General features: G+C 38.9%; 1 protein-coding gene across 1 annotated transcript; it reads left to right on the top strand.

The window, feature by feature from the left end:
- LOC145786820 (uncharacterized) lies at positions 1–27,760 on the top strand. The gene is made up of 13 exons (XM_082598560.1): positions 1–188; positions 1,078–1,530; positions 2,193–2,455; positions 4,817–5,026; positions 6,019–6,077; positions 6,502–6,610; positions 7,163–7,260; positions 10,039–10,210; positions 13,722–13,865; positions 17,189–17,329; positions 23,610–23,636; positions 25,810–25,957; positions 27,306–27,760. The coding sequence occupies exons 1-13, from the start codon at positions 1–3 to the stop codon at positions 27,421–27,423; spliced, it is 2,130 nt and encodes a 709-aa protein (XP_082454686.1). The 3' UTR covers positions 27,424–27,760.

The following is a 27,760-nucleotide window of genomic DNA, read 5'->3' as shown; positions in this document are numbered from 1 at the left end:
ATGAAGGGTGGTTCGATTCCCATGTACGACGCATCAGAGTTTCTTTCTAACAAAGATGCTACTGGCATCATAGGATTTGGAAGCTTTGGAAGAGTGAGAGATTGTTTTCACAAGAAGTTGGGAAGAGTTGCTGTGAAGTGCTTCGGCATCCAAGGCACCCCGCAAGACGCTGAAGAGCTCCGACAAAAGTAAAACGATACAAACATTGCTATTGAAACATCTCTGTCTAGACTTGCAAAAATGTATTCCTTAACTTTTGTTTGTATTTTCATGCAAAGGTTATTCTCACACAGAAATTGAATAAGAACAATTAAGCATAATTTAAACTTTTGGCTTTTTAGTAAAATAACTTTTGTCTAACCCTAACCTATATGGGTTAGTTTTCGACTAATCGCAGAATCTTCAAAAAAAACTTTCAGAAGTAGACCCCTCTGTATGACTACTGCGCTTTTGTATTGAACTGTTTCGATAAAGCTGCAAAAGGGCAAGCTCTGTGCGCCAAAGATCCAATTAAAATTCACTTCATTGTTAGCATGACCACCATGCATACTCATTACTCAAATAACAAAGATTGCAAACATTTTCCCAATCTAAACCTGGCTAACTTATTCCTTTAAAAGTATTATAGCCATGTGTAAGACAGGGTAAAGACTTTTGTACACCGGTAAATCTTCACTATTATATTAACATTACAAATAAATTAGCCTACTGTACAAATACAGTTCCATTTTAGCTTAATTTTTGATCTATGATTGTAGTTCTTAAGTTCTGAAATGACTTAAATAAGTCCTGGAATTGATTTAAGTGCCTCAGAAGAGGCTTGTATGTGAGTTTGTCTAACCTAAATTCGATGACATACAAGCGCAAGTTAGCTTAAGAATGTGTCCACCAAGAGCCAGGCGAGGCGATTGGATTCGATGGTGACCTCTGCCGCTTGCATGACTATTGTAGATTTGAAATCACTAGGAGATTTGAAAGTTATTGAGACGAGGAAAATTTCTCACCACGTCATGGTATGAGAAGGAATGTTGTCCCTTAAATCTTTGTAGAAACTGCAACGGATCTTGTTTTTATAAGGTTATCCAGCGAGGCGGAGATCTTGCAGAACATCAACCACCACCAGATCGTACAATGCCAGGGAGTCACAGTGTGGTCAAACGCGTTCGGGATTATCATGGAATACATGGTGGGTGGGAACTTAGATGATTTCCTCATGAACGATGAACTCCGCATCGCCTGGGGACTGAGGCTTAGAATCGTTGAAGAACTGTGCGAGGCATTGGCCTTCCTTCATTACTTTACGAAAATAAAGACCATTGTTCATGGGGACCTGAAACCTCATAACATCCTTTTGACTGCGGATCTTCATGCAAAATTAGCGGATTTTGGAGCAGCACAGATTGCCATGTCAACCGGATCCTCCAGCAGTTTGAACGAAAGTCTCTCTCGACAGCACACTGTCCTCTACACAGCCCCAGAGTTCCTCCAGGATATCAATATGTCAAGAACTGCTGCCATGGATATGTACAGGTATCAAATTTATCCGTGTATCTGTTGCTACTATCAAACTCGCCAGGTAAAGCAGGAATAACTTCGGGAAATGTCACATTTAAGGGAAATGTCACATAGTTGATTTAGCCTCAGACGACGAAAACACTTAAATATACTAATTTAAATCTATTTCATAAATAGAAAACAGACAATGATAAGTTTAGTCAGCAAACGATAAGTGTTTGTCTCAATACTCACGCGCGATGTTGATGCTTACATTTTTGTATTGCTTTTGTGATGTCATAATAATAAACAGCGTTGATTAATTAAAGCATGATGTAAGCATTCCATATATGGGAGTAATGAATTATCTTGTATGCAGCCCTGTAAAAGTAGTCACAAGGTTTTATATTAAAATGCGGAATATATAAAGCGCTTCAAGCGTTTGACTTTCCAAAAATTGAGGGTTGCCGAACGGCCTTGAATTTTCTGCGAAATGTGTTTCTTTATGAAGAGTTCTGTTGTGTTTTTTCAAATACAGTTCACTTCTAACAGTCCTATCTCATTGATTTGACCCACAACTGATCAACCTTGGCGTCTTCATTGCTGCATGCCACATCAACGAACATTGCTGCTACATTGTGAGCAATTCTGGTATATCGCTATATTTTCAGCGTCTTCATTGTGATGTCACTTTGCAGTTTGTCGATGATCATTTATGAGGTGATCACGCGCACTCGAGTATTTCACGGCGTCACTGGCAACATTGGGCTGATCATATCGACGATCGTGAACTGCGGTCAACGACCTGATATGAAGCACGTCACAAGTGTGAAGAAGAACCTGCAATCGTCGCCCACTGATGACGTCACAAATAGCAACCTGCAGATCTTCAACCTTCTCGAATCGATTATGCAGAAGTGCTGGCACCAAACGCCCTCCAAGCGGCCAGCGATTAGTAGTGGTAAGCTCGAAAACCGAAAAAGTTGCGCTTTTTCATAAAGAACAATCTTTTACATGTTTCTGCTGGGAAGAAGCTATAAGCGCGTGACGTGAGAACAGGAATAAGTTGAAAAGTTTAAACATTTCCACGTTATGATACTCTGCCTGCATGTTCATTTAGAATATCTAACTTAGTCTTAAACTAATTAATCATTCAAGTTTACCTAGTTTACTTCAGTATAGCTTCGCATATGGTGTATTGGTAGGCCAGCAGAACGCATAACTACTGAAGAGACCATGTGTGAAAGTTGCAGATATGATCCGAATGAAACTATGGACTGAATAATTGAATCAATCTGATAGATGACCACGAATTACTGATAGTCTACTGTCTCTATTAAAATGGGTCTGTAGCGCACCCAGCATGGGGCTAAGGGGGATCAAGCCCCCCCCCAAACCGGCTACCAAAAATGAAGTTTTTGTATGTTCCCTCATGGCTACCTAAAAATACGGCTTGATTTGTCACATTTTGCAGAAATTCCCAGATTTTGCTAACTTTGCGCGAATGTTAAAATAAATTTTTCTAAAAAATAGATTTTTACGCTTTGTTTACTGTCTTCCCCAGATGACACAATAGGTTTTAACAACCTCACATGTTGAAAAACAAAGAAAATTTGATTTCGAAGATTTTAGTCAGACTGTTAATTTTTCAACAACAGTCTGATTTGTGTTTTTCAACTTACTTTTTCTCATTTGCTATTGCTTCCCCAAGGCAACAAACAGCTTTTATATCATTAGGAGACAACAAAAAGTAAAAACATTTCAGAAAATGTCAGTCAAACACTAGCAGTAGCTGAAATCAAAATCTGCAAAATGTGACAAATCAGGCCACATCTCCAGTTGGCCATGGTTCCCCATTTATACCTTTTTCTTACAGGTTAGATATGAATAAGATAGGCTACAACAATGCAACAGGGCTGAGCATTACAACAATATATTTTACATATTTACAAATAGCTTTAACAGTCGAACGTTTTCGGCTTAACTTAAGCCCTCATCAGGAACCTGAAAATATTTATAAAAATGCAATAAATTTCAACTTCTTGAAGGTAAAATTACATTAGGAAAAGGCAACTACATGAATAACTACAAAAAATTTGCACCACAGGAAACGTGATACCTACATCAAGTAAATGTTGAGAAAAATAGACGCGTCTCCAGCAAATAGGTTAATTGTTTGTTTAAATTTGGGTTGTAGCATTTGATTAACACTGCTTCCTGAATTTTAGTGTCAAATTGGGACTTGCCTTTGCGTAAAATTTTAAATGAGCAGCAGAGAATTTTTGATCTGTACAAAAAGAACACTCCATTATATGGTCTTTGATGGCACTTTTAAGTAGGAAAAACGTCCACATCAAATTTACTTTTTACAAAATTAATGTTTTGCTTCAAACTGATTTCGTGCTAGTTTTTTTCGCACTAGTTTGTGTTGGCAAACGGAAAGGTAATTCTATTTTGTCATAGCCTACATGAGGAAAAAGTCGAGATCTATAGAAGATTGCGAGAGTAGACGTAGGAATGAGGATGCTAAAGGTGCTATCTGCTAGTAGCATGGGGTTCACTAAGCCAACTTGTAATCTGAGAGAACAAATCCTGATGTATCGGCAACCGATGGGTTGTGGGCCGTGAGTGTCTTTAAATAATCAAAAGGATGGGCATTGGCCTATTGTCACTGTCACTATTGTCGCAAATCACTCGGCCGACATTTCTGAATTAGCCCCCCCTAAATCTTTTTCTGGGTGCGCTACTGAAATGGGTATCTGGCCTTGTCATCAGTTTACCGGTTATCTGGCCTTTTTTGGAAACATTTTGTGACTCCTGTTCCAGTGAAGCAAACTAGAACAAATCATAATTCTATTTTTAGTTTCATGCAAATCATAGGACGCGTCACTCTATGATTGAGTTGTTCAGGAAACACTGGCTGGGCGGTTGGCCACCATCCCGCTGACGTAGAACGTGGGAACTAACTTGTATGAAACAAACAATTTGAAAAAAATCATGCTCATTGTCGAAGCGGCTGACGTCACAAAAGGTTTTGCGAGATCACGCAAAAAAAGATTATGATTTGAAAAATGCCCGATAAATCTGTTTGTTTCAAATGAAAGAACATCGACTAAAGCTTTTTTTACATTGCTACGATATGACTCTTAATGCGATAATTTGACAGCTAATACTTTAGTGCTTTTATACATTATCTAAGAATCACAATATTTCACATTTCATCGTTGGATGTTTGTGAGGGACAACCACGGATGACCTATCAGAAGAAGCTGTGCGATTTCACTGAAAAAAGTTCTACAAAATAATTAAATAATTGTTTCAGTTCGTGACAAACTAGAGGAGGAGTTGATGTTGGTATCCACTGGCAACCTAATAGTGGGCGTGGGAGAATTGGTACGGAAGATGAAACTGTCAAGGTTTAAACGGATATCAACCATGGTACCCTTGACGCGGTTTCTTTTTCCGTTTGAGGTCGCAGATGATATGAAGACGAGCAAAGATCGCAAGAAGGGTCCTCAAACCTACACAACAGGTCAGTAGTTAATGAGGTTGTTTGTTCTGTTAGGTGTTAATTTATTTAGATCTATGCAAGTTAAATTCTATGTTATACAAAAAAGATTAGTTAACGACTTACGAATTTTACAATGAGAAAGTGTTGAAACTTTAAACAACCCAGCAATTCAAAATATCAAGTAAGTTTGTCGTCCTTTGTAGACAAGGTGAACTATTGGAAAACAAAATAGTCTATTCAGCATTGTTCTACGATCGGTAGTGTGTAGAATACCAGTACAGGGACCCTTCTTCCTTGGTTGCTTGTGATGTTGGCGAGGTTCAGAGTTTACTTACAAACTATGTTGGAAGGATCCCCTGGAACTCAGCGAGATTGCTACTAAACTTTTCGAAAATAATAAAATTCATTACCTTCCTTCTTGAAGTTTCTGAGAACAGTGTAAGCTTTGTATGTAAGACTTAAAACTTTATATACAATTACGTCATCTCACTATAGCCTACAGTAATCTTCTGAATTTTTAACCAACGCCCACCACCTGGGAGTAGAACTTTTACAGGACAAATCTTTCACTAATGGATATTAAATTTAGTTGCGAATTGCACCTTTCACAGTTTCATCTGTGCAGGGGTAGAGTCATCGTCCAATAGCGGCTTGAGACCCCTATAGTGCGGCGAAAATTCGGAAGGTTAATCTCTGGATGTGTTGACCCGGCCCATATTCTTCGGCCGGGTGTCGGAAACAGTCAGTTGAAATAACAGTTCTTTGAAATGAACCACTTCATTTTCTTTGCAAGTAAAAGGTTTATCTGCAATGTTTTAGGTAAGGGTGTCACTTGTGCATTCTACAGATAAGGCAATAGCTGGTTTTTGCGTACAGAATTAGCCACCTAGAGCTGAAAGGAAATTGTTGAAGCAATTTTGGTACTCAGAGATTAAGCATTTATAACACAAAAACAATTTTGCGATAGACTTTTGCGATTATAACATCTTCAACTCTTTTGAACCTCATTCTAGCACTGAATCCACTCTTCAGCATTTCCAGACTACCATCAGATCCATCTGGTGCGGTCATGGTAAAAAAATCAAAGTCGAGATTTTATAAAAAGCTGTACGTCTACCTGAAGAATTGCAAAATACGAGTCAGATGCTAAAAAGCGTAAATCAATTCTTGTTGCGTATGAGGTGGTGGAAGTCGCGTTGTTCCATTTATGAGCTACACTCTGGACTGTGCTGCTGTTAACTGAAATTAGCACCTCCGATGTAAATTGTTTGATGAACAAACAAAATTATAGCATTTTGTTCATAAGTTGAAAACAAACCAAGTCCCATTGGAATCCGGTTTGCTTTGATGAACCGTGATCAACCGACCCAGCAACCCAATGTCTTCAAAGTTTACACACGTCACGGAATAGAGATTAAAAATGTCCTTCGTCTAGCCGTGAATATCTGACTGTGTCACGTATGTACGCGTGTGAACCTTCTATTGCGTCGTGGTAGTATGCAAAGGCTGTCACTAATTATGTGAAGTTGGATTTGAAGCTGGATCAAACAAAGTACGTTGTCAATGAAAACGTTACTCCTTGGCACCACAATGTGAGAGCTTCAGGTTGTGATCATAAAATTAACATTGTTTGTTGTTTTCTTTGTTGGATTGTTGGCACAACAATGTGACATCACATTCCAAGGTTCTATCTCTTCAAGCCCATGTTGATCAGCTTCCCTTGGAACAGTAAAGAACATCATTTCTTTTATCAGCAAAAACAACATGTCTTGTTTCTCGACTGACTTTAAACCAATACACCATCATGGCACAGTATTTTATAATAAAAAAAGAAGAGAACTGGGAAGTTGAGGCAAACCCATGCCCGGTGTTGTTGTCAACAATTGCGCAACCAATTGAAATCGCCTTCATTTTTGGTTTCATTAGATGCACTTGTCTTTAGGCCAACTGATTAAGATCAAACTTATCAACTTTTTTTCTGATCCAAAGAATAAGCAAATAAAGGTTAAATAGAAAAGAACCTGGAGATTTGTCACTTAACCGCGACGAAACCTACGTATTAGTAGCGGGCAGAGAAATACGTCATACAACGGTTGGCGCCACCTTGCGCCTAATCGCAGACCAGACAACCTCACTTTCACATTTAATTTCCTTCAGGTAAAGATCCATGCATCATCATATTCGTTGCTAGCGACGAGAAGCGATGTGACGTCATTAAGTACTTTCCCGACACGAAGTCATTTGAAAAGCTTCCAGTAAGTCGAGTGATGTAGGGGAAGGGCGGGTCAGTTGATACGAAAGGCCAGTTGACACACCCCTTTCTAAGGAAAATAAAAACTTTGTAAAAAAACTACACTGAAAATATAATTAAATGAGTTTTCCCTAGATTATGGTGCAGTTTGAAAACAAACAATATTTTTAGTCGTTAAGTAAATCGTTCTAATATTTTTTATTATGGTCTTGCAAAAAACCAGAAAACTTTTCAGATGAAATGGAATAGTGCTTTGACTTAATCAGAATAAAGGTTATAATCAGAAGGTATTTGTTTGTTTTTTTACATACATAGGCTCACTTCAAAAATGGATATTTTATTGTTATTTATAGCTAGGTGTCAGTTGACACACTTGTATTAACCCTATCTCAGTACGAGCTGTTTTCGTACGCGGAAAGTACGTCACGGGCTATCTTAGCCCTGTCTTAATTAATCGTTAATAACGGGAGCTATGAAATTCACAGAGCCAAAATATTTTACAAAATAATAGCCTTGTGTATTGTGCGTATAGAAATTAAATTTTTACCCAACAGATTTATTAAAATAAAGTGTTTGAGATGAAAAAAACGTCAGAAAGTCTGTTTTTATTATAATTTTTCAAAATAGCTGCAAAATTGAAAATTTTGAATTAGGCTATAGCATAACCTAGAGCCCTAGAGTAATGCTAAACCAAACAAAAAATTACTTTTGCTCATAAATATAAGGCATTTTTGGGCGTTTTTACATTTCAAAATAATTGCATTAACGTTTATATTGCACTAACATTAACATAGGCTATATATAACTAGCATTGCACGAAAATGTCTAGTCACCTGAGACGAAATGCTTATATTGTGTAGAGCAGGAAGGTAGAAAAATAACCAGATTAGGTTTAGAAAATTCGCAAAGAATAAAAACAAAAAGTCAAAAAATTTCACATTTCTAGCATATTTCCTTCTGTGAAATATTTCGCTACTAAAGCGGGGCGTCCTCATAAACCCCTTGTCGCTACAGATAGGGTTAAACTGACATGCGCTATGTATTGATAAAGGTAACTGCATAAAAATTTTAAGTGATATGTTAGTGGTGTAATTCAAGAAGTTATATTATTTTATGTTCTATTATCAAGTTTTTCTACTTTTATGGTGTAACCATTCAGTCTTGCACACATTTTTATTCATTGTTGATAAAGTTTACATGATGCATTAATCCTCAATGCGTTAGTATCAGGGTGGTCCAAGACTGCGAACATGAAGGCCGGGCCACATTAGGGTCTGAGAAAAACTTCACGGGCCGCATAGTGAAAAATGATAACGCGTTGCTGAAAGTAGAAACGTTGTTAAATAAAAACTTAACTAGGTTGCGATTTTGAACTTCTTTTCTATAGATTTCGATCTGTTTTAGCTACATTCTTACTGTTCGCAGGCTATGAACATTAACAAATCTTGTCGCTGACAAAATACAGTTGCAATGAAAGGACTGAGTTTGCTGTTCTGAACGACTTAATGTTTTGCTGCACGACTAACTCACTTTTTAATCTCTGCTTGCGACTCAAAAAGTGATTTTCAGCTAGTAAAAAAGATACGATGCATAACACGTCAACAAATTAGCAAACCAAAACAATTTATTGTTTTTTGCTTTTGCATATAGTGTCGATTTCTGGTTTAAATTCAGTGGTCGACAGACGTAAGCAGGCATCCAGGGTTTCATCAGCCATTCTGTTCCGTGTGTCGCTTTTTAATCGCTTCATAACGGAGAAAGTGCTAGCAACAAAAGCAAAATATCAACGCACGTTTGCGTAGTCACAAACCGACATTGTTCCCTCATAGTTACCTATACCTATTGACCCGATTATGCGCGACTTATTTAGGGTTGTGACGAATGTAATGTAGCCTATTTATAAAACGTAGGCCTAGGTGTATTTTTAAACCTTGGATTTAGCACTGATAATTCCGGCATGCACAAATTGTTCGCGGGCCGCACAAAACTTCACGCGAGCCGCATGCGGCCCACGTGCCAAGGTTTGGACCACCCTGCGTTAGTTTATAAGTTGGTGTAAAAATAATTTTTCATTGTCCTATGATGTTTTGTTTTTGCTTGTGTGTAAGACATATTATAAAGATGCTTGCAACATTGCATTTTAAAAGTTAGTTTTTAGCACAGTATGCAGTTTAGGTAGTGTATCAACTGACCATTTATGGTGTATCAACAGAACTGATGTGCGATGGCAAGTGAGTTGATACACTTGAGTACACCTTTTAAATTCCGCGCTATAACTACAGTGTAAAAGATGCGAATCTGAAATATATGAATAGATGAGATAATATTCTCCTAAACCTGAGAATTTCAAACTTTTATCGTGTTTACTTTTTGCGCAAAATGAATAAATGTAAAAGTGCATCAACTGACCAGCCCTTCTCCTACTGTTGCCGTTGGAGCACAAACTTTGTTTTCATGAAGTCGAGGCCATTTCAAAATTAAGCTAAGTAACTTTCCGAGCTTCCAATAGGCTACTTCTAAAAGTTTCTGAAATCATGCGATCCACTACAACGGTGCTGGGAAAGCGAAAAACAGCACTTAGTGTGTTTGATATTCAAAGTTTTACATAACTTACTGAATTGAAGAAATTGTTAAGAATTTCGGAAGGTTAGCTATCTATTAAATAGATATTTTCCTACGTGGTTGCATTTAACTGAAGCACCTTGCAAAGCCATCTTACTGTCTTTCAAGAACAAACTTATCGTTAAAAAATGTCATATGACCTTTGTTTTATTTTCACCAGCCGCTGATGAGAAATTGGAACGATTCCACTGCAGTTGTAGTGGGAAAATGGATCTACGTCCTTTCCTCAAGTTCAGTCGAATGTCTCGATTTAAGTTTGAAAAACCCACATTGGGGCAGACGCCCCGCCATGATAATACCCAGGACTCACGCAGCAGCCGCAGTTCATGAAGGTATATCCTTGCTTGCTACAAATAATTGTAACGTAAGCAGGCATCCAGGGTTTCATCAGCCATTCTGTTCCGTGTGTCGCTTTTTAATCGCTTCATAACGGAGAAAGTGCTAGCAACAAAAGCAAAATATCAACGCACGTTTGTGTCGTCACAAACCGACATTGTTCCTTCATAGTTACCTATTGACCCGATTATGCGCGACTTATTTAGGGTTACATTGGAAGGAAATAGGATAACTGCATATTAGCCTACATCTGTTGCTACGTGCAGGGCCGGATTAAGACGAAACTGGGCCTGATGCTGCAGCGCAAAAACAGGCCTATTTTTTCTAGGCATTGGTACATATGCATTCGACACTCTGACTCCACCGTACACGCGTAATCAGACCGACCAAAGAGCCTTTATTGCTTTCGACGCAGTCAGCCAAATTTTAATGAACATGAACAATAATAACGACGTGTTATCGTAAAAACTCGAGAGTAACATCAGGCTATGTAACACCAACACAATTCAATACCAATATTGCCTGAAAAGCGGAGTTAATGAAGAAAAGGCTAATCCAGATCAACTTAACGTTGGCATATTGTCAATGCTGCGCTAGTGCTGCTTACTTATACTACTGTTTTTCGAGCCTTAGCAAGCGCGAAATCTTCGATCATGTCAGTGCAGTCAAGGCTGCTCAGCACCTCATGTTCAATGCTCATAAGCGCCAGCATGTTTAGCCTTTCCTCCCTCATCGAGGACCGCAGCTCTCCTTTGACTATTCCCAGTTTTGAGAAGCTCCGCTCGCCGGAGGCATTAGACACCATCAAGCACAGATAGATGCGCAAAGCAATCTCGACGTTTGGAAATGTTTGAGAAAGGTTCAACGACGACAAAAGCTTGTACATGGTAAGCTCTGCTGACTCGTTCACACTCACCGATTTCTGGGTGCGCATAAATGCAGCAAACTGTATGAGCTCAGCCACCAGCGTGTCTTCCAAGTCATCTGGATACGAGGAAACGAGATTTTGAGCTTTATTCTCGATCTGCTTTATGCTCAATGACGTTAGCTCCGAAAGAAATCCGAATGTTATAGATATATCCTCATACGCCTTCATTCGCTTTTCCAGTTCAGCTAACAGTCTGTCGATCATGACCAGATATATATGGGTTTTGAATGTTTCCCTAGGGGTGAGGTTTTCTTCGTTTGCAGCTCCTTCATCAGGCATTCGCTTTCGCTTACGGCCTCGACGTTCTTCAGCCTTGTATTCGCCGTGAGGAACCTTTTCGATCGCCATCTGCTCATACACGTCAAATCTGTCCCGTGTAAATTGAATCGTGTCGACCAGTGATGCCAATAAACTAGTTGCCGTATTCAGACTGACTGTAGGGTCTTGGAGGCTAATGCTCGTACTGTTGAGACGGCATAGGATATCGTTCCAGGCAGTCGCCATAACTGCTGTCTCAAGTTCGTCCATCCTGCGCGAAAATCCGTCGGCCTGGTTTCTCGTATCGGCCTTCTGCTCCTAGCTTGGTTTTACAATAGTTCCGGGTAGTGAACAATCGTCACGGCCCTAATGTTTGGTGTGCTCCCAAATTCTGCCAAATGACGTTATGAAACCTTTTAAAGTTGTTCGTCACTTTCATTCAAAGCACAACAATCTTGAAGGCAAGCCATTTGAATATTTTGGACGAATACTCTCTGATATGAACGATTAAAAAAAGCAAATGAAAAGATGACGACTACCGAAAAATCCTTTCTTCATGAATCCTATCTAGTTTCTCTACGAATAGTTAAAACCAAAAAAAGCATACACGATTGGGGAAGAGTTAATAAAGCCGTGCATCTTATCTGCGGCTGAAGTAATAAAGGGCCCTGAAACAGCTCGAAAAGTGTTATAATTTTTCATCTTAAATAAGTAGTCTATGCCAAAATCTTGCTTTATCTTACGTGCCTAGGCGTAACACTGTGCCTAGGCGTGCGAAAGTCGGACTACAAATTTCATAATAAGAATTATTTGTGGGTTAATTAAGCAAAGGAAAACTGTTCAGCGTCCGGAAAATTCACGTCTGTTTTCGTCTGGGCCTATTTCAGGAATGGGCCTAATGCTGCAGCATCAATAGCATCCACCTTAATCCTGCACTGGCTACGTGCATGAGGCCGCTGTTGCATTGCCAAATAGAATTACCCGACGCTTTTCAAAACTGCTTTAAAAAATGTAACGAAATTTACAACCTGACTCCTCGAAACGCGACCAACCTAGATTAGCCTACTATTATTATCGACTCACAACCACGAAACTACAACGCTATATGAAACACTCGGGCGCAAAAATTTGGAATAATACTCCATTTGAAATTCGTAAATCCTCCTTCACAACTTTCAAAACAATGTAGCCTACAAATACAATGTAGCCTACAAAAAGAAAATTATTGACACATATTAGGTGAAGGCTAAATTACTAATCAGACTTGCAATTGTAACATGGGCTACGTTGGCCTACCTAAGTTTGTAATTTCTAATCATCTTGAACAGCTTCACTGTTAGGCTACTTCTTTATTTTTTACTTGCTTATCTCATTTAGCCAAGTATAATTATCATGGATGAGTTCAGGGCCGGATTTAGCTGATGGGGGGCCCGGGGCACTTTTAGATCGGGGGCTCCCGTGCAAAAAAATTTTTCGCGCCTACGGCGCGAAAAACCATCTCTACGTTTACAGTAGCATCAGTCCAGTACTGCGCAGCATTTTGCAGAAACTTTAAAGACCAAAAGGGAAAAAATAACACAAAATCACATTTTTTTCCACATAGGGGGGCCCTTCAAAAGTCGGGGGGCCCGGGGCAACTGCCCCCTCTGCCCCCCCCTAAATCCGGGCCTGGATGAGTTAAGGGGTGGCTGCTTGACTTGAAGACCTTAAACGGTCACTTCGCAGCCTCCCGCTGTTGTGATGCTATTATCATTTTCTTTTTTTCAATAGTAATCTTTTCAACAGTTTTACTGTAGTTGGTAGTAGGCTATACATTGTACTGTATTTTGATTTATCGTACATTTTTTTGCAGCAGCCAATAAACATGTATCTACCCTTAATTATGTAGGCTACGTAATATCAAAGACTGCTTTGGGTTCAAAAGAAGGTAATTAGGCTGCTGTGCGTTTACCATCACTGCGCTTACAAGTAACCAATGACTACTAGCCTACCTAGAAAGTCACCGTGTGACGCCAAAAGCTCAAAAGTTTCACATCTTCTTAAAAGCACAGTGTACACTGTACAATTTTAATGTGCTTGTGAAAAGTGAATTGAGCCACGAAACTATGGGTGAGCTTCAAGGATGTTTGTCACTGAACACCATTTACGAAAAGGTGTTTTATTTGCTTTTGTGCTCAAGTAATTTCCATTTGATTCGTTGTACCACAACCATACACGAGGTCTCGTTCGGCTTACTCTCCTTCATTCGATGAACCAAGGCAGGAACCATTGTTTAAGCTTAACCCATCATCTGTTCACGTCTTGATAGAATGTGTTTACAGGCAAGATCTACATTTTTGGCGGAATTGCCGAAGGTAGCAAGATCTTGGCATCGGTGGAATGCTATGACCCCAACATGGAATCCTGGTCCATAGTCGACAACATGAAGCGGCAAAGATTCGGACACAAAGTGCTTGAAGCATCTGGTAAGCTGGAAAGCGATAATTAGACTTAATGAGTTTAGCCCAAAATTGACACACACGGCACCCGGGCGCGAATTTTTTTTTCCCACGAGATTTCTGTCTCATTGATTCTAGTCACTTTAAAAGTAAGATTTTCCGAAAGTGTTTGGAGAAATTGGTTGATTCAGATTGCGCAATAACTATTTGCCAATGAAATTCTGCAATGATAATAAAATATAAGCTTTCCCTAACCCTATTTTTTTGAAAAGCTCTTGTGCACCGCAAAATTAATTTAAAGAAAAAAAAAAGTTTGACTTCGACGGGCGTCGATTTCACGTTCTCACGATCACTAGGCAGAGGATGAAACCACTGAACCAACCGTGCCAACGAGAAAACGTTGCATTCACACGATTTTAATACAAACTTTTACCAAAATATGTAAACGAGACAGAAATCTCGTAGGAAAAAAATTTCGCACACCGGGCACCCGCGAAAAATGAAACTTGGTTCGATCATCTCTACCTCTTTAAAATCAACTTTTCTACCCTTTTTTTTTGTGGTTTTGTGATTTAATTTCTAAAACTACTAATTTCAGTTCTTTTAGATCGAATTCACAACTAGTAGGATCTGGGCCGTGTTAATCGCCCCCTGTGATCCCAGGAACCGGGGAGGCACGGCTGTTTAGGGCCCACTCATTTTGGTCTGTTCAATGTTTTTTCACTGTTTAAAAAAGAAAAAATTTGATACAGAAGCTCAACAATCAGCAGCTTAATATCACGCAAGGCGGAATTTATTGTTTCCCAAACCCCCACTTAGGTCCCACGCATATTTAGTTCATGCAGCGTTTTTCGGCTGATAATTTTACATGCAACATTTAATGCATAGGCCTATAGCACGTCGAAGTCGAAATCGTTGCAAAAATGCGGGGCTGCGAATTCTCAGTCGGTACAAGATTACAAGCCATCTTATTAATCCTTTGTGGCTGGTTGGACCTTGTTGCTTAATAATTGCAAGTTCCACTTGAAGATGTTGTAAATGGTTTAAAATTGCATTGGTGGAAACATCAGCGCAGACTCTGTTTACTTTTCTAAGATATATTTATTTTAATGGGCTGAGTGTAAAGCACCGAAAGAGGAAGATTATGTAGTTATGATAAAAAAATCAACTTTCTGTTTGAAGATGTTGGTTTCTGTTTCAACAACACGCTAATATGTCTAACCGCTCGTGCCTAACCGCTTGTGCCTAACCGCTTGTGCCTAACCGCTTGTGCCTAACCGCTTGTGCCTAACCGCTTGTGCTTAACCGCTCGTGCCTAACCGCTTGTGCTTAACCGCTTGTGCCTAACCGCTTGTGCCTAACCGCTTGTGCTTAACCGCTTGTGCCTAACCGCTTGTGCTTAACCGCTTGTTGCCTGACCGCTTTTGAATTAGCAGAAAATGAACCGGAAACTTCAAACATGAGGATCTTCTACATCATTGTAACTGTTTTGACTTGAATCTGATAACTGAATTATTGTTGCATTTAACTGTTGTCGATTAGTGATTTTCTTTCATTCCTTGCTCCTCTTGCTTGCTTATATAACCTATCCCACCAACTACAGTTGTTAGGCTATAGGTTATAAAACTAGATAATTAATAAGGCCCTTCTGATAACCCCCTTTTAGGGTGAAAGAGGCTGTAGACGTTTTAGAGACTAATAACTATATTTGATGTAATTCGCTCTGCTTGGCTTTTTGATTGGCATTGACCACTTTTTGTAGTATTAAATAGTATTTATTGTATAACCTACCTCAGGTGTCTAACTTCAAAATTTTTGCATCACTGCACAAAATTAAAGTGCCGGTAGGCCACGGCTTCCCAAACTGGGGGTCGCAACCCCCCAAAGGGTCACGTAACGAACTTCAGGGGTCGCAAAAAGTATACCAATTCGTACAAGGTCCAGCATATTAACATTTCTGTGCGAGATGCTGTGACAATTATTAACTTTATTAAGAGTGGCGCACTCATAGGCTGCCCGTATTTTCGAAAATTTATGAGGTGAAATGAAATCGAAGTTAAAAACTTTTTTACCGCATCGTGACGTGAGGTGACTTTCAAAAGTCAAAGCTTTAAAATGGCTAGCCAATTAACGTTGAAAACTGAAATCGTGATTTTTCCAACAGAATGAAATTCAGTCTTGGTCCACCATTTTCGCATCTAGCTGTTGGAATTGTCAGATTGCTTAAAAAACTGAACGAATTTAATTTGTCCCTCCTAGGAAAAAAACATCAATATTTTGCATTGAAATCTAAAATTGATGCGTTCATCAAAAAACTGAACATCTGGAAACAAAAATTTCAAAATAATTTATCTGAAATGTTCTCACTTATCCTACTGTTCCAGCCTGAACAACATCGAACCGCCTTGAGACCTGCATTAACAAACACTGAGCCACGACTGGATTTTCTTGATGGCAGAAAGCAGTCACACCCATCACACTGAATAAATGTGTTTGCTTTTTTGTTTTGTTTTCAGTAGGCTGCCCATAGGCTTTGTTGTGATGGTCAGAAATAAATAAAAACAAAATGAACTGAGTGGGCTACCGGTAAATTGTTTTTGGTTTGCGTTTGATCTGAGCTTTTCAATAAATATCACAAATGTATATTTCGCACTGTTTGTCGTTTTTAATCGTAAAAGGTCGCGAAAAATTTTAGGAGATTAAAAGGGGTCGCAAGCAAAAAAGTTTGGGAAGCCCTGCGGTAGGCTACTCGGTTAGTCAACAGAGTATGGTTAGAAAATAAATATGTAGGCTGTAACAACTTCAAATGGACTTGTTTTGTCTCATTTTGGCAAGAGAATTTCTGGACCAAAGCTCCATAGCAGTGGCCAACTTGTCTTTACACTATATAATAAAATGTGTTTTTTTTTCTTTAATTTACGTTAATTTTCTTTAAGTTTTCCGATCTCGTAATTAAAACTTATAGTTAAAATTTTCATAACAAGGTTTGTTGTGAAGGCATAGGCTGCGGTGTTTGGTGTTTGGCTTTTTTTCTCTCCTTAGATTTTCAAAAAGAGGCCATGAAACCTAAATAGTAGCCTACTTATACGAGCCTATCAGGAATAACCCATCAAAGACTTTGTTAGTCCGAAAATGTAGATCCAAAACCAAACAACCATACCTTGTATTTCACAATGAGTCGAATTGAAATTCTAAATTTATTTTAAACCAGGCGTCCCACAAATCTTTTTTTCCAAAATTACAGACGCCAAGGCATGTTTCGTGCTAAATTGAACCTACTGGCGTTCAACGGTGTTCGTCGATTCAATGAAATTGGATGTAACGCAACGTAAAAATTAATGCTTCCTCAGGAGTGTTGTACAGCATCGGAGGAGCAAATATGATCATGGAGAGTTACGATCCAGTGACGAAAGAAACTCATGACGTCACTGAGACTCCAAACAAGAATGGGTTCGCGACAGTGCATAGCAACGGAGTTATATACGACATCGGTACGTAGGCTAATGGGGTAATTTTTTGAAAGGAAAGTATTTTTAAACTTTAATGAGTTTTCAAAGATTTTAGCTTTTACTGTTGCTCTTCCCCCGAAGGAAAAATAATGTAGAATGTGATGAACTAACATTAGTAATAATGATCTCGTATAACCGCTTAAGGAACATTTGTGATAACCTCTTTCATAGGCTACTCAACTGGCGGACCGCGGTCCGAATCCGGACCTTCTGGGTGTTGATGGTGGACCTTGAGATTTTGGAATAATAACCTCATAGCCACGTTTCCGGACTTATCTAAACAGATTTCTTGTGGGAGGAAGCAATTTTTACTGTGATTAACCTAGTTGCTGGGGGGCTTCACCCCCCAGACTCTCCAACATTTTCTCAGAAATCCAAGTCAAGTTACATATTACCTAAAACCTCTACAGCCTGTTTCACCCTTGTTTGGGATCATTAAAAGTCTTTATTCAAATAGCATCCACTCTAATTATTTTGTTTTATTCCATTCCATTTGAATAAGCACCTCCTGATGATCCAAACCAAGGGTGAAACATACTGAAAAACAAGGGCCTCAAACTCAAATTGCTCTGAGAGCCAAATGAATGCATGTAAATTAATCCGAGGGTCGCAATACACAATAAGAAGTCAATAAACAAAATAAGTTAAAAAATGCAACAAAAAAGGTAGTAAAACACACCAAGAACGATAGATCGCAAAGAAGTAGTAAGAACAGAGGGATCTAGGGCAATTGCCCCCCGGACAACTGCCCCCGGACAATTGCCCCCAGGACAATTACCCCCCAGACATTTTTTCCATCAAAGTGCGGTAAAGTTTTTTCTTAACTAGCGCTAACAGTATGATTCTTCTTTGCAAGAGAAAGATATACAGGGTGTTTCAAAAAATTTGACATCATTTGAGACTTAAATGTATCAAAAAGTATTTACTCCAAGCCAATGAAACTTGACATGTACAAGGGTAAACATATTAAATTTCATATCAAATTATCAAACAAACATTGTGCCTGTTCACTTTACTATACTTGTGTGAAAAGTGGCCTCATCACTGAAAACCAGTTTAACATGAAACTGATCTTTTTCCAGTTTTTGTTGCATCTCAATACACAACTGTTTACGTTTTACCTTGTTGTGTGCTTTTAACGCTTGGACGAGTTGCAGCTTGTAGGGTCTCATGTGCAGGGCCTCCAAGAGCCCTGCCCGGCCCCGGTGCAGATGTTGCTGCCGGGCCCCCCAGCGCGGCATGTCGCGTGATATCTCACCAATCACAAGCAAAATTTGCGGTGCGTGTTCTTACAAAGGATAAATTAGGTTAAAGTATTAACACTGCATAATTTCACAAACAATGCACTATTGTAAATATAACTTTAAATTCACAGATACACACTAGTTATACACAAAAATAAAATGCTGTAAAATGCTAAAACACTACATTGTGTAAATATAGCCTCAATAGCGTTGTCCGATATGGAATTCTGCCCTAATTTGAGGAAAAGTTTATAGCTGTTGAAAACAAAAACTTGTATTTTGGATATTTTTTAAGTCCTGGGCAAAGATCAAAACCCTAATCTTTCCTAACTTTAACCCTTCCTAACTCTGGCAACACCTGATTGTAACAATGGCAACAAGTGGGTAAAATCAGCCATTTTGAAGATAAAAATTGCAATACTATTCGACATGGCTGACATAGCATTGCATATGTGTGCTTACAGCGTTACATTAATATACAATACCATTTCTGACCTTGAAATCTGCAGAGACTAGGGCAGCAAACTTAGGATGAATGCATTGCTATTGTTCATGACATTAAGAAATACCAACTTCAATATAAGAAATACCAACTTCATGTAAGAAATACCAACTTCAAAACATTAAAAAATTTTTTTGCAAAATTGACCTTAATACGCAAATTTAAACATTTTATTGGCCCCTTGAACGCAAAAAAAATGAACATATTGTTGTTCTAAAAAAGGGCATACCCATGAGGGGGCCCATTCAAAATACAAAACTAATATGCATATAAAAAACAATATTTTATGCAAAATCGACCTGAGCACGCAAACTTAAACATTTTGTCGGGCCCCCCTAAACTCAAAAAATTGAAAATTCTGTAATTTAAAAAAAGAGCATAGCCTAGGGCCTAGGCTACCCATAAGGGGGCCCCATTCGACATACGGAACTAATATAAAAACAATATTTTATGCAAAATCGTTGAAATCAATTTTTTATCGCGTGAATTTAGACATTTTGTCGGGCCCCCTTGAACTCACCGGGCCCCGGTGCAATGCACCGGTTGTCCCCCCTCTTGTGGGCCCTGCTCATGTGCAATCATTTCCTCAGAACACGCCAAACTGTTCTTTCAGGAATTTGAACTTCAAAACTCTTTCTTCTTATAGACTGTTCACAAGTTTTCTGAGAATCTTATCTAAATTTTCTACTGGCGTTGACTTCCGTCCCAATCCTTTTACTCTGCACAAGCAAAGTTGTTCGAACTTTTTATGCCATGTCCAAATCTGCTTTCCATCAGGCCCTTTTCTTCCAAATCGTTGCGCAAATGCACGCTGCAGTCTTACTCCACTGTGTTCTAGCATACTCCAGTACACAAAATGCTTTTTCTACGCCATTGTATGGCATTTCTACATATAAAAAGAAAAACGCCTGAAAATTAAAAGATAAAATTTTATGTTGTAGGCCTATCTGTACATAATGTTAAAATTTGAGATCGTGTATAAACGATAATTGGCAAAGTTACAAGACTGCACAATGGTGTCAAATTTTTTGAAACACTTTGTATAAACATCACCACTAGAAATGTAAACTATGAGCGATTCCTCTTAAAAAGCCAAGTACATTGCGATTTCCATAGTCTTCTACAATGGTTGCAATGCAAGCTGTTCGGGGGGCAGTTGTCCGGGGGGCAGTTATCCGGGGGGAAGTTGTCCGGATACCGAACAGAGAGATGGAAAAACACTGCACAAACGCAAAAAATGCAAAACGAAAAAGTGAAACAAAAAATAACGCAAACGAAACGATGATGATGATGGCGTATGAGCGATCTTTCCAGGCTAGATTGGAGGGCAGGAAATCTTCAGCCACTCAGCAGTCTCGTCGTCCAGGATTCTCAGACCATGCGCACCGTGTGGAGGCCGGTGGGTTAGGCAGTGGTGGATGACATGGTCTGCGGTCTGTTCCGTGGCACCACACTCGCATTCTGATGAAGGAGCCAGGCCCCACTTGTGCATGTCCGAACGAAAGCGGCCGACGCCAGTTCGTAGGCGGTTAAGCCTGACCCACGCAAGCCTTGCGAGGGACATCCCTGGTGGACGGGGATCGGCGTCGAGTATGAAGTCACGGAGCGTGGAATGTGGTTCGTCCAGTGTGCCGCACTTAAACCAAGTTCTTCTGCGTTCTTAAGGAGTTGTTGTGCGGCAGGCACAAAGGGGCGTCTTGATTTCAACCGCTGCTTTATAGGTGGTGGTCTCTTGAGTGTTGAACGATGAACCTGGAGAGTAAAATCTTCCAAACAACTTTCAAAAGAGAGGAAAAAACTAAACTCGAAGAACTGACTTCAACAAATACCAAGGTTAACATTGCGATCACCACACAATAAGTGAATAGGCAATGTGATTGTGATGTCACAATAAGACTTTTTCTCACGCAATCCATTGGCGCGACAGCAAAAGTCGTGTGAAGTTTGATGGGCGTCTTCAGATTTTTTGAGCAATTTTAGAGTGCGTTTTATTTTTTTAAATCTATAGAAAAATATGTACTGTAATTGTCAGGGGCTGCGGACAATTCCTGAAAGTGGGAGGGTAACTTAAGCAGGGTGGGAACGATGTTTTTACATCGACAGGGGAATTGTCGGATTATCGTATCAGATGTATTTCTGGGACGTCGCCCCCCCAGACCCCCTTTCGCATTACTGAAAGCTTCAGTTTCTTATACAGCATGTTAGGCGGCATGTTTCGAGCCGAAGATTTTTGCCTTTCAGCACGATTTAAAATCGAAAAATTATTTTAACGAATCTGAAATCGCGAGCAAAAGCTCTTTAACATTTGCCACATTTTTTGAGGTTTTGAGACAATTTTGAGTAGAAGAGGTATGCAAAAAATCGCTCTCTGTATTCTTCCTTGTCTCAAGTCCTCCAAATTTTGCACTTCACACGCTAAAATGTTAGATTTAAAAGGTCAAAAACGTTAAGGTCAAAGCTTTAATCTATAACTTAATTTATTACGTGAATACAACACTGTGCCATAATAACCTGTGCCATAACATCCACAGTGAAAGGAAAAGTTTCAGCATCTAGGGTTACATTCAACCCAGAAAAAGTAAAAATAAAAGCTAAAATACATTAACTTTTGCAACAACTGAAAATATGGAAACACCTTGATCGATACTACAGGAATTGTGATGATTGTGATACTTTACGCATTGTGCTGCGTACATTTTTGACAGGATACATAGTTTGGCGTTGTCTTGCTAGTCGGAGTTTCCAAACAAAAAACTCAAAAGTTGTGCAACAAAATAAAACAATAAAAATAAACCACAAAAGTAAAAAAACTATTACAGTAGAATTCGCCTATAGTGACACCTGAAGGAACCGCGGAAAAAGTGTCACCATAACCGAAGTGTCACTATAGCCGAATTCTACTCAACTGTTGCGTATGCAAACGGGACTTTGCAACAGGTGTCACTATAGGCGAAGTGTCAGTATAGCCAAAGTCACTATAGGCGAATTCTACAGTACAAATTAAATTTTTATCTCTACATTAGTGGGGGGGGGGGTAATTTTGCATTAGCAAACGTACCTCACACTCCAATTGATGGGGGGCAATTATCCCCCTCTAACGGAGTCCATGGTAATTATTAGCTATTGCAAAGTTTAAAAATGCATCGCGGGCTGGGTGTTTGATACCCTTGCTGTAGAGGCTTTTAGAGATTAGCAACTAAATTTGATCAAAACACGTAGGCTACAAATTGTCATAATAATATTAACATTTGAGTTCAAAAGATTAAATTGAGAACACAACTTCTTACAGTTTTCACAACATATCGTTCAAATTAATTTGTACCCTGTTTTAAGCAACAAATTTATATTTTAACATTTAACCGAAACTTATCAAAATTGCAAAATGCATTTCAACGCTGCAAATTCAAAACCTAATGTTCCCAAGGAACTTAGGTCACACTTCCTGTTAACAAATGTCGCTCTCACGGAGTTAGTTCACGGCATTTGTATTTTTGAAGCGATATAGTTGTGTAACCGGGTTCGTTTCATAATTCTCACGATAAGCTAATACTGATAAAAAGGCACCACATTATGAAATAAGCGGGAAATTGAAAGATGCTGATAACATTATATAAAACAGAGATTTTTTCCGACGGAGGGCAGAAGGTTAAATTCACGACTGGAGAATGTCGCTCATCTGACTCCGGTCGCAATAAAATAAATCGGTTAGACCTATTTTTTAATTTTCCGAACTTGTAACCATTGATTTATAATAAAATACATTTAATATTCCATTTTACTTGTTTAATTTTTGTAGGAAATCATACCCCTAGACAGAAGCCTAAATTATCCTTTTTTGTAGCTAGAGACTCAGAGTCTCTCAATAAGCAAAAGTCAGCTTCAGATAGCCAAAACTCTACACTAGGGGACCTAGAATAGGTAAAAACCCTACAAATAAACAAAATTCAATTTATACGACTAGTCGACTATGCATTACAAACAATTTCTATCAATTGCAGAGTATAGTATTTTGATGTTAGTAACAACTTTCAAATATCCAACAAAGTATGATTTGTTCCAAATTTTAATTTTTTTTAACCAAATTTATGCCAAACATAGGCCACATAAAGTACAACCACAATCTGTGACTTTCTTTTTTACAGCTTCAATGCTGGACCAATAAAGGTTGCATAATTTATCTTGCAATGTTATGTCTTTACAAAAAAAGTTAAATTTTACTATTACTGTATTGCAAGTAGCTTACAGTACAGTAACTCACCAACAACACTTTAATAATCAGAAGCTTTACTCATTCAAAGCCTCTACAAGTATACGAAACTGCCAGGATTAAGCTCTGCAAGGTAACTATCCCAGTCCGAGGATAAAGATTCAATCAATCATCTTACGTCTGCTTTGCAAACACAAAACTGGGAATTTAGCCTACTTGTAAAAATTTTCCAACTGTTTTCGAGGATTCTTTTCTATTTTAATACAAGTTCTTTTTAAGTTGATTTATAAGACACTTGTTTGTCCGCAGGGAGAACTGCTAAATCAAGAACTTCAGGTGAGAAGACAAAACCTTGATTTCTATTTGTTTAAAACATAAAGCATAAAGTTGAATCGAACGTTATGAAGAAGTTGGTGGTTGCGTCAGCAGCATCTGCGATAAGCCTAATAGATGGAATGGTTTAATAAGCTTAGACCATCGTGATATAATAATTATGTTTCATTTTTCCGCAATTGCAACAACATACAACAGCACACTGCGATCACAGACACAACAGACAACAGGAAACAGCAAAGAGACAAACTCTGCTGGCCAGCTGCTCCCCTTATTTTGCCATTCAGTGTCTTGCGCAAACACAGCCGCATATTCTGGAGTCGAACGGGCGTCCTTTCGGGCGTCGTGCAGATGTTCTCCAGCCGATACAATGCCTGACGGATCGTGGTGTGGGGTTTACAAGCTTAACAGGGCTGCGCTCACCTACACCGAATAATAAGAACAATCAACAACAACTTAAAATAGCAGAATTGTTTAAATCTGCAATGCGTACTTTGCTGAAAATTGAATGAGGCTGTTCACCAGGTATTAAATTAAATAATAAAACTAAATATTATTTAACTTTGTTGTGTTTTATTGCGTAAAAAATTCTTAAACGATTTTTCTTGGTAAAGAAAGCACTGTAAAGATTTACAATCAAGGATATTTCTCACTGATAACAAGTTTTTCTCCTACGGTATAAAATACAAAGCTTACAGAAAGAAACTTTAGTTCCTACTGTCGTTGTTATTTTAATCTATGACTCTTGCCTTGTAGTTTTACTCAAAAATGATTAGTCTGGCAACGACTTAATTTAACTGTTTCCAATAAACGTAAATTGACATCAGCATTAGATTTAATTTTTAATTCCGAACGACACAACCTTGTTTCAAGGTCAGATTGCATCTGCTGCAACAACCAAAACACTTTACATCTTTCTTCTTCTTCTGGCTTTATTCTCACTTCAAGTGGGTCACCGGTGCAGATTACAGTCCTCCAAAGCATTCTGTCAGCAGCATCTTCCTCTTTCACTCCCACTATTTCCATATATTTCGTCACACAATCTCTTCATCTTCTTTTCGCCCTTCCTCGCTTTATTTTACCAACTTCCAATTGTCCCATTCTTCTTTCGACATAATTTCATCTCTCATTACGACGTAATCCAATCATTCAAGGCGTGTTTCTCTCAGCTTACCTTCCAGCTCTCCGACTTGCATTCATTCTCTGATGATTTCATTTCTTACTTTGTCCTCCTTTGTCAACCCCAGAGACAATCACAACATTTTCATTTCTGCCACTTGCAGTTTCCTTGTGTTTTCGTCAGGGCTACCGCCTACATCCCATACAACATTGCTGGTTTTACCATTGTTTTACAAAGTTTTCCCTACAGCTTTTCAGGCACCTTTGTGTCACTTTCTTGTCTTTGCACACAACACAACATCGTCTGCAAACAGCATATCACACGTGCTTCTCTCTGGTTGTTTCCTGTTAACCAATCTCTAAAACAGAAAAGAGGAACGGGCTAAGTGCAGAAACTGCAGATCCTTGATGCAACCCGACTGTTGCTTCAAATTTCTGAGTGATTCTTATCCCACACTTCACTCGCGTCCTACTTTCGTGGTACGTGTCTTGAATCAGACGGACATTGTGCTACTTACCTACTTTTTCATTCTAAGTCATCTCCTGTCTTGTCATCCGATCATGTCTTTTCTAGGTCAATAAACACGCAATGCAGATCTTCTTGTCCTTCTCTGTATTTCTCCATCAGCTGACGTAACGCAAATATTGCATCTGACTTGCTCCTTCCCGGCATGAAACCAAACTGCTGTTGTGAAATGAGTTTTTTTCTCTGAGTCTTTATCTAATATTCTCTCCCACAACTACAATGTATGCTAAGTGAGCTTGATGCCATGATTATTGCCACACTCTTGTAGCCTATCTGTCCACTCATTTTGAAAATTAGAATCAAAGTGCTACTTCTCTACTCATCTGGCATGTTCTCTGTCTTCATCATCGTCTGGAAAACATCGGTTAGCCATTTCGTTGCAGTTGCTCCCATCCCTTTCCAAACTTGTATTGGAATAGGCGGAAGGCATGCGGAAGCTCTTTGTTCCACGTGTCTTCACACCTCAACATGTACGTGGCGTTGGATATTCTGATTACTGTGACGCAATAAATGTCATCTTTTTCCATTCAGTCAAAGGCAGCAAGTCAACGGTTGTCCAGTATACAATGGATTGTTATAACATCCGGGATCGCTTCTGGTACAAAGGAAGAGAGCTCAATACAAATCGATCGCAAGGGTGCGCATGCGCGCTGGGTGGGAAAATATTTTTTATTGGGGGGTAAGTATACGATTATTCGATTTTATTGCTTAAATATTTTTAAAACTCTTTTACAATCACTCCAAGCAAACAAACAAGTATAAACCTGGCGGGAAATTATTGTGTAGCTATGACTTGGTAACGTTAACTTTATAATGTATCAGGAAAGTAACCACTTGTATTCTTAGGGAAGGTACCATTTACTACTTCTATCACCCTCCATCAACTAACTGGGTAATCTGAGGCAAAATGGTGTATAAACTTCTTACATCCCCCTCCCCCGCTCCCAATGGTAACAAATAACAAGCAAGTCTGATGGATAACGTTTTTATGGATTTTTGATGCTTAAAGACACAATACTTTTCATGTGGAGGGGAAGTCATCTCACTATTAACCACTGGAGCACGATGGACTTCTCTCTGAAACGAATTTGTCGCTGTATTTTCAAGGACTGGAGTTTTAAAATTCCTTACCTGTTTATCAGCGTCTTTAAAAGTAGGCTAGGTTAAACATCCAAAGTTCTATTGGCAAGTCGGGTACATTAGGTTTCAGCGTTGTTCAGTGGCGTTACGGAAAGCTAACCTGATAACAAATCCTGACCTATTAGATGATTTTAAGTATTGTAGACTACAAAATACTACACTACAATGTAGTGTTTTGTACTACACTACACTACAAAAAAACACTACAATTTGTAGTGTTTTTTCACTTAGCCTACCAACAAACGACATAACCGACATCAACATACACCTAATACACAAAGCAAAAGACCGACAATTCTAGAAACTTTTTATACCAGAGGCAGTCAATGCTTGGAATCAAGTAGCCTATTACAATAAAAGAAGAAGTGTTCAAATACATTCTCTGCAAATACAAGAAGCTCATCCTTCAATTAAACATAATGGTAACTCTTGTTTTTTCGCGAACAATCCACCATGAATTGAAACTAAAACCTTCACAAAAAGATTCAAACAACTAAGCAGGCCTATGTAAAGCCGGCTGCCGGCGTGTTGAGAAAATTGGAGTTTTTTATAACTCAGCGCTAGTACAAGCGCGGTACAAGTCATAAAAACAATAAAATGGAATTAGTCCAAGGGAGGTCACAGCTGATCAAGCTGTTCAAAAGAGAGTCAAAGTTGTGCAGAGCCTCGTGTTTTTTGTAATGAAAAACAAAAAGTGCTTTCTACCTGGAAGTACTTTGCGTATTACTGGTAGTGCGCGTCTCACTGGTTGACATCTCTGGCTTATAATTAGGCCTACTTTGTATTTTGAGATCGGTTTGACAATGAAAGCATCATAGCATAGCTTCAACAAATATTAGCCTGCTCACTATCGGTCGTTCTCACTATACTTTTTATTTTCTACATAGTTGGGGAAAGCTGACCTCATGCCAGTACATAGAAAGCTACGATCCGGCTGAGGACGAATGGGAGACTGTCAACTCAATGAGCTTCGGATTCGTTCAGCACGCATGCTCAGTGGAATAACCTCAACCAAGCGTTCCACGCATCATCGAACACTTCTCATTCCACGCATCATTGAACACTTCTCATTCCACGCATCATCGAACACTTCTCATTCCACGCATCATCGAACACTTCTCATTCCACGCATCATCGAACACTTCTCATTCCACGCATCATTGAACACTTCTCATTCCACGCATCATCGAACACTTCTCATTCCACGCATCATTGAACACTTCTCATTCCGTCGAAGAAATGTTCTTTTATTCCTCTTGAATACTTTAAAACAAATGACTACTAGTGGGCTACTAATACATTTTTATTTGTTGAAATGGAAGTCTTCATCCAAGCATCTGGA

This window comes from Aplidium turbinatum, chromosome 17, assembly GCF_918807975.1.
Source record: "Aplidium turbinatum chromosome 17, kaAplTurb1.1, whole genome shotgun sequence".
Lineage (NCBI taxonomy): Eukaryota > Metazoa > Chordata > Ascidiacea > Aplousobranchia > Polyclinidae > Aplidium > Aplidium turbinatum.
Note: the sequence above shows the minus strand (reverse complement) of the source record. Positions and strands in the feature narration are given on the sequence as shown.

Excerpts from the sequence above, each read along its gene's own strand:
- LOC145786820 (XM_082598560.1), top strand. The coding sequence starts at position 1 with ATGAAGGGTGGTTCGATTCCCATGTACGACGCATCAGAGTTTCTTTCT. Across the intron at positions 2,456-4,816 it reads GCGGCCAGCGATTAGTAGTG|TTCGTGACAAACTAGAGGAG; the intron begins GTAAGCTCGAAA and ends TAATTGTTTCAG. Across the intron at positions 17,330-23,609 it reads CGGAGTTATATACGACATCG|GGAGAACTGCTAAATCAAGA; the intron begins GTACGTAGGCTA and ends GTTTGTCCGCAG.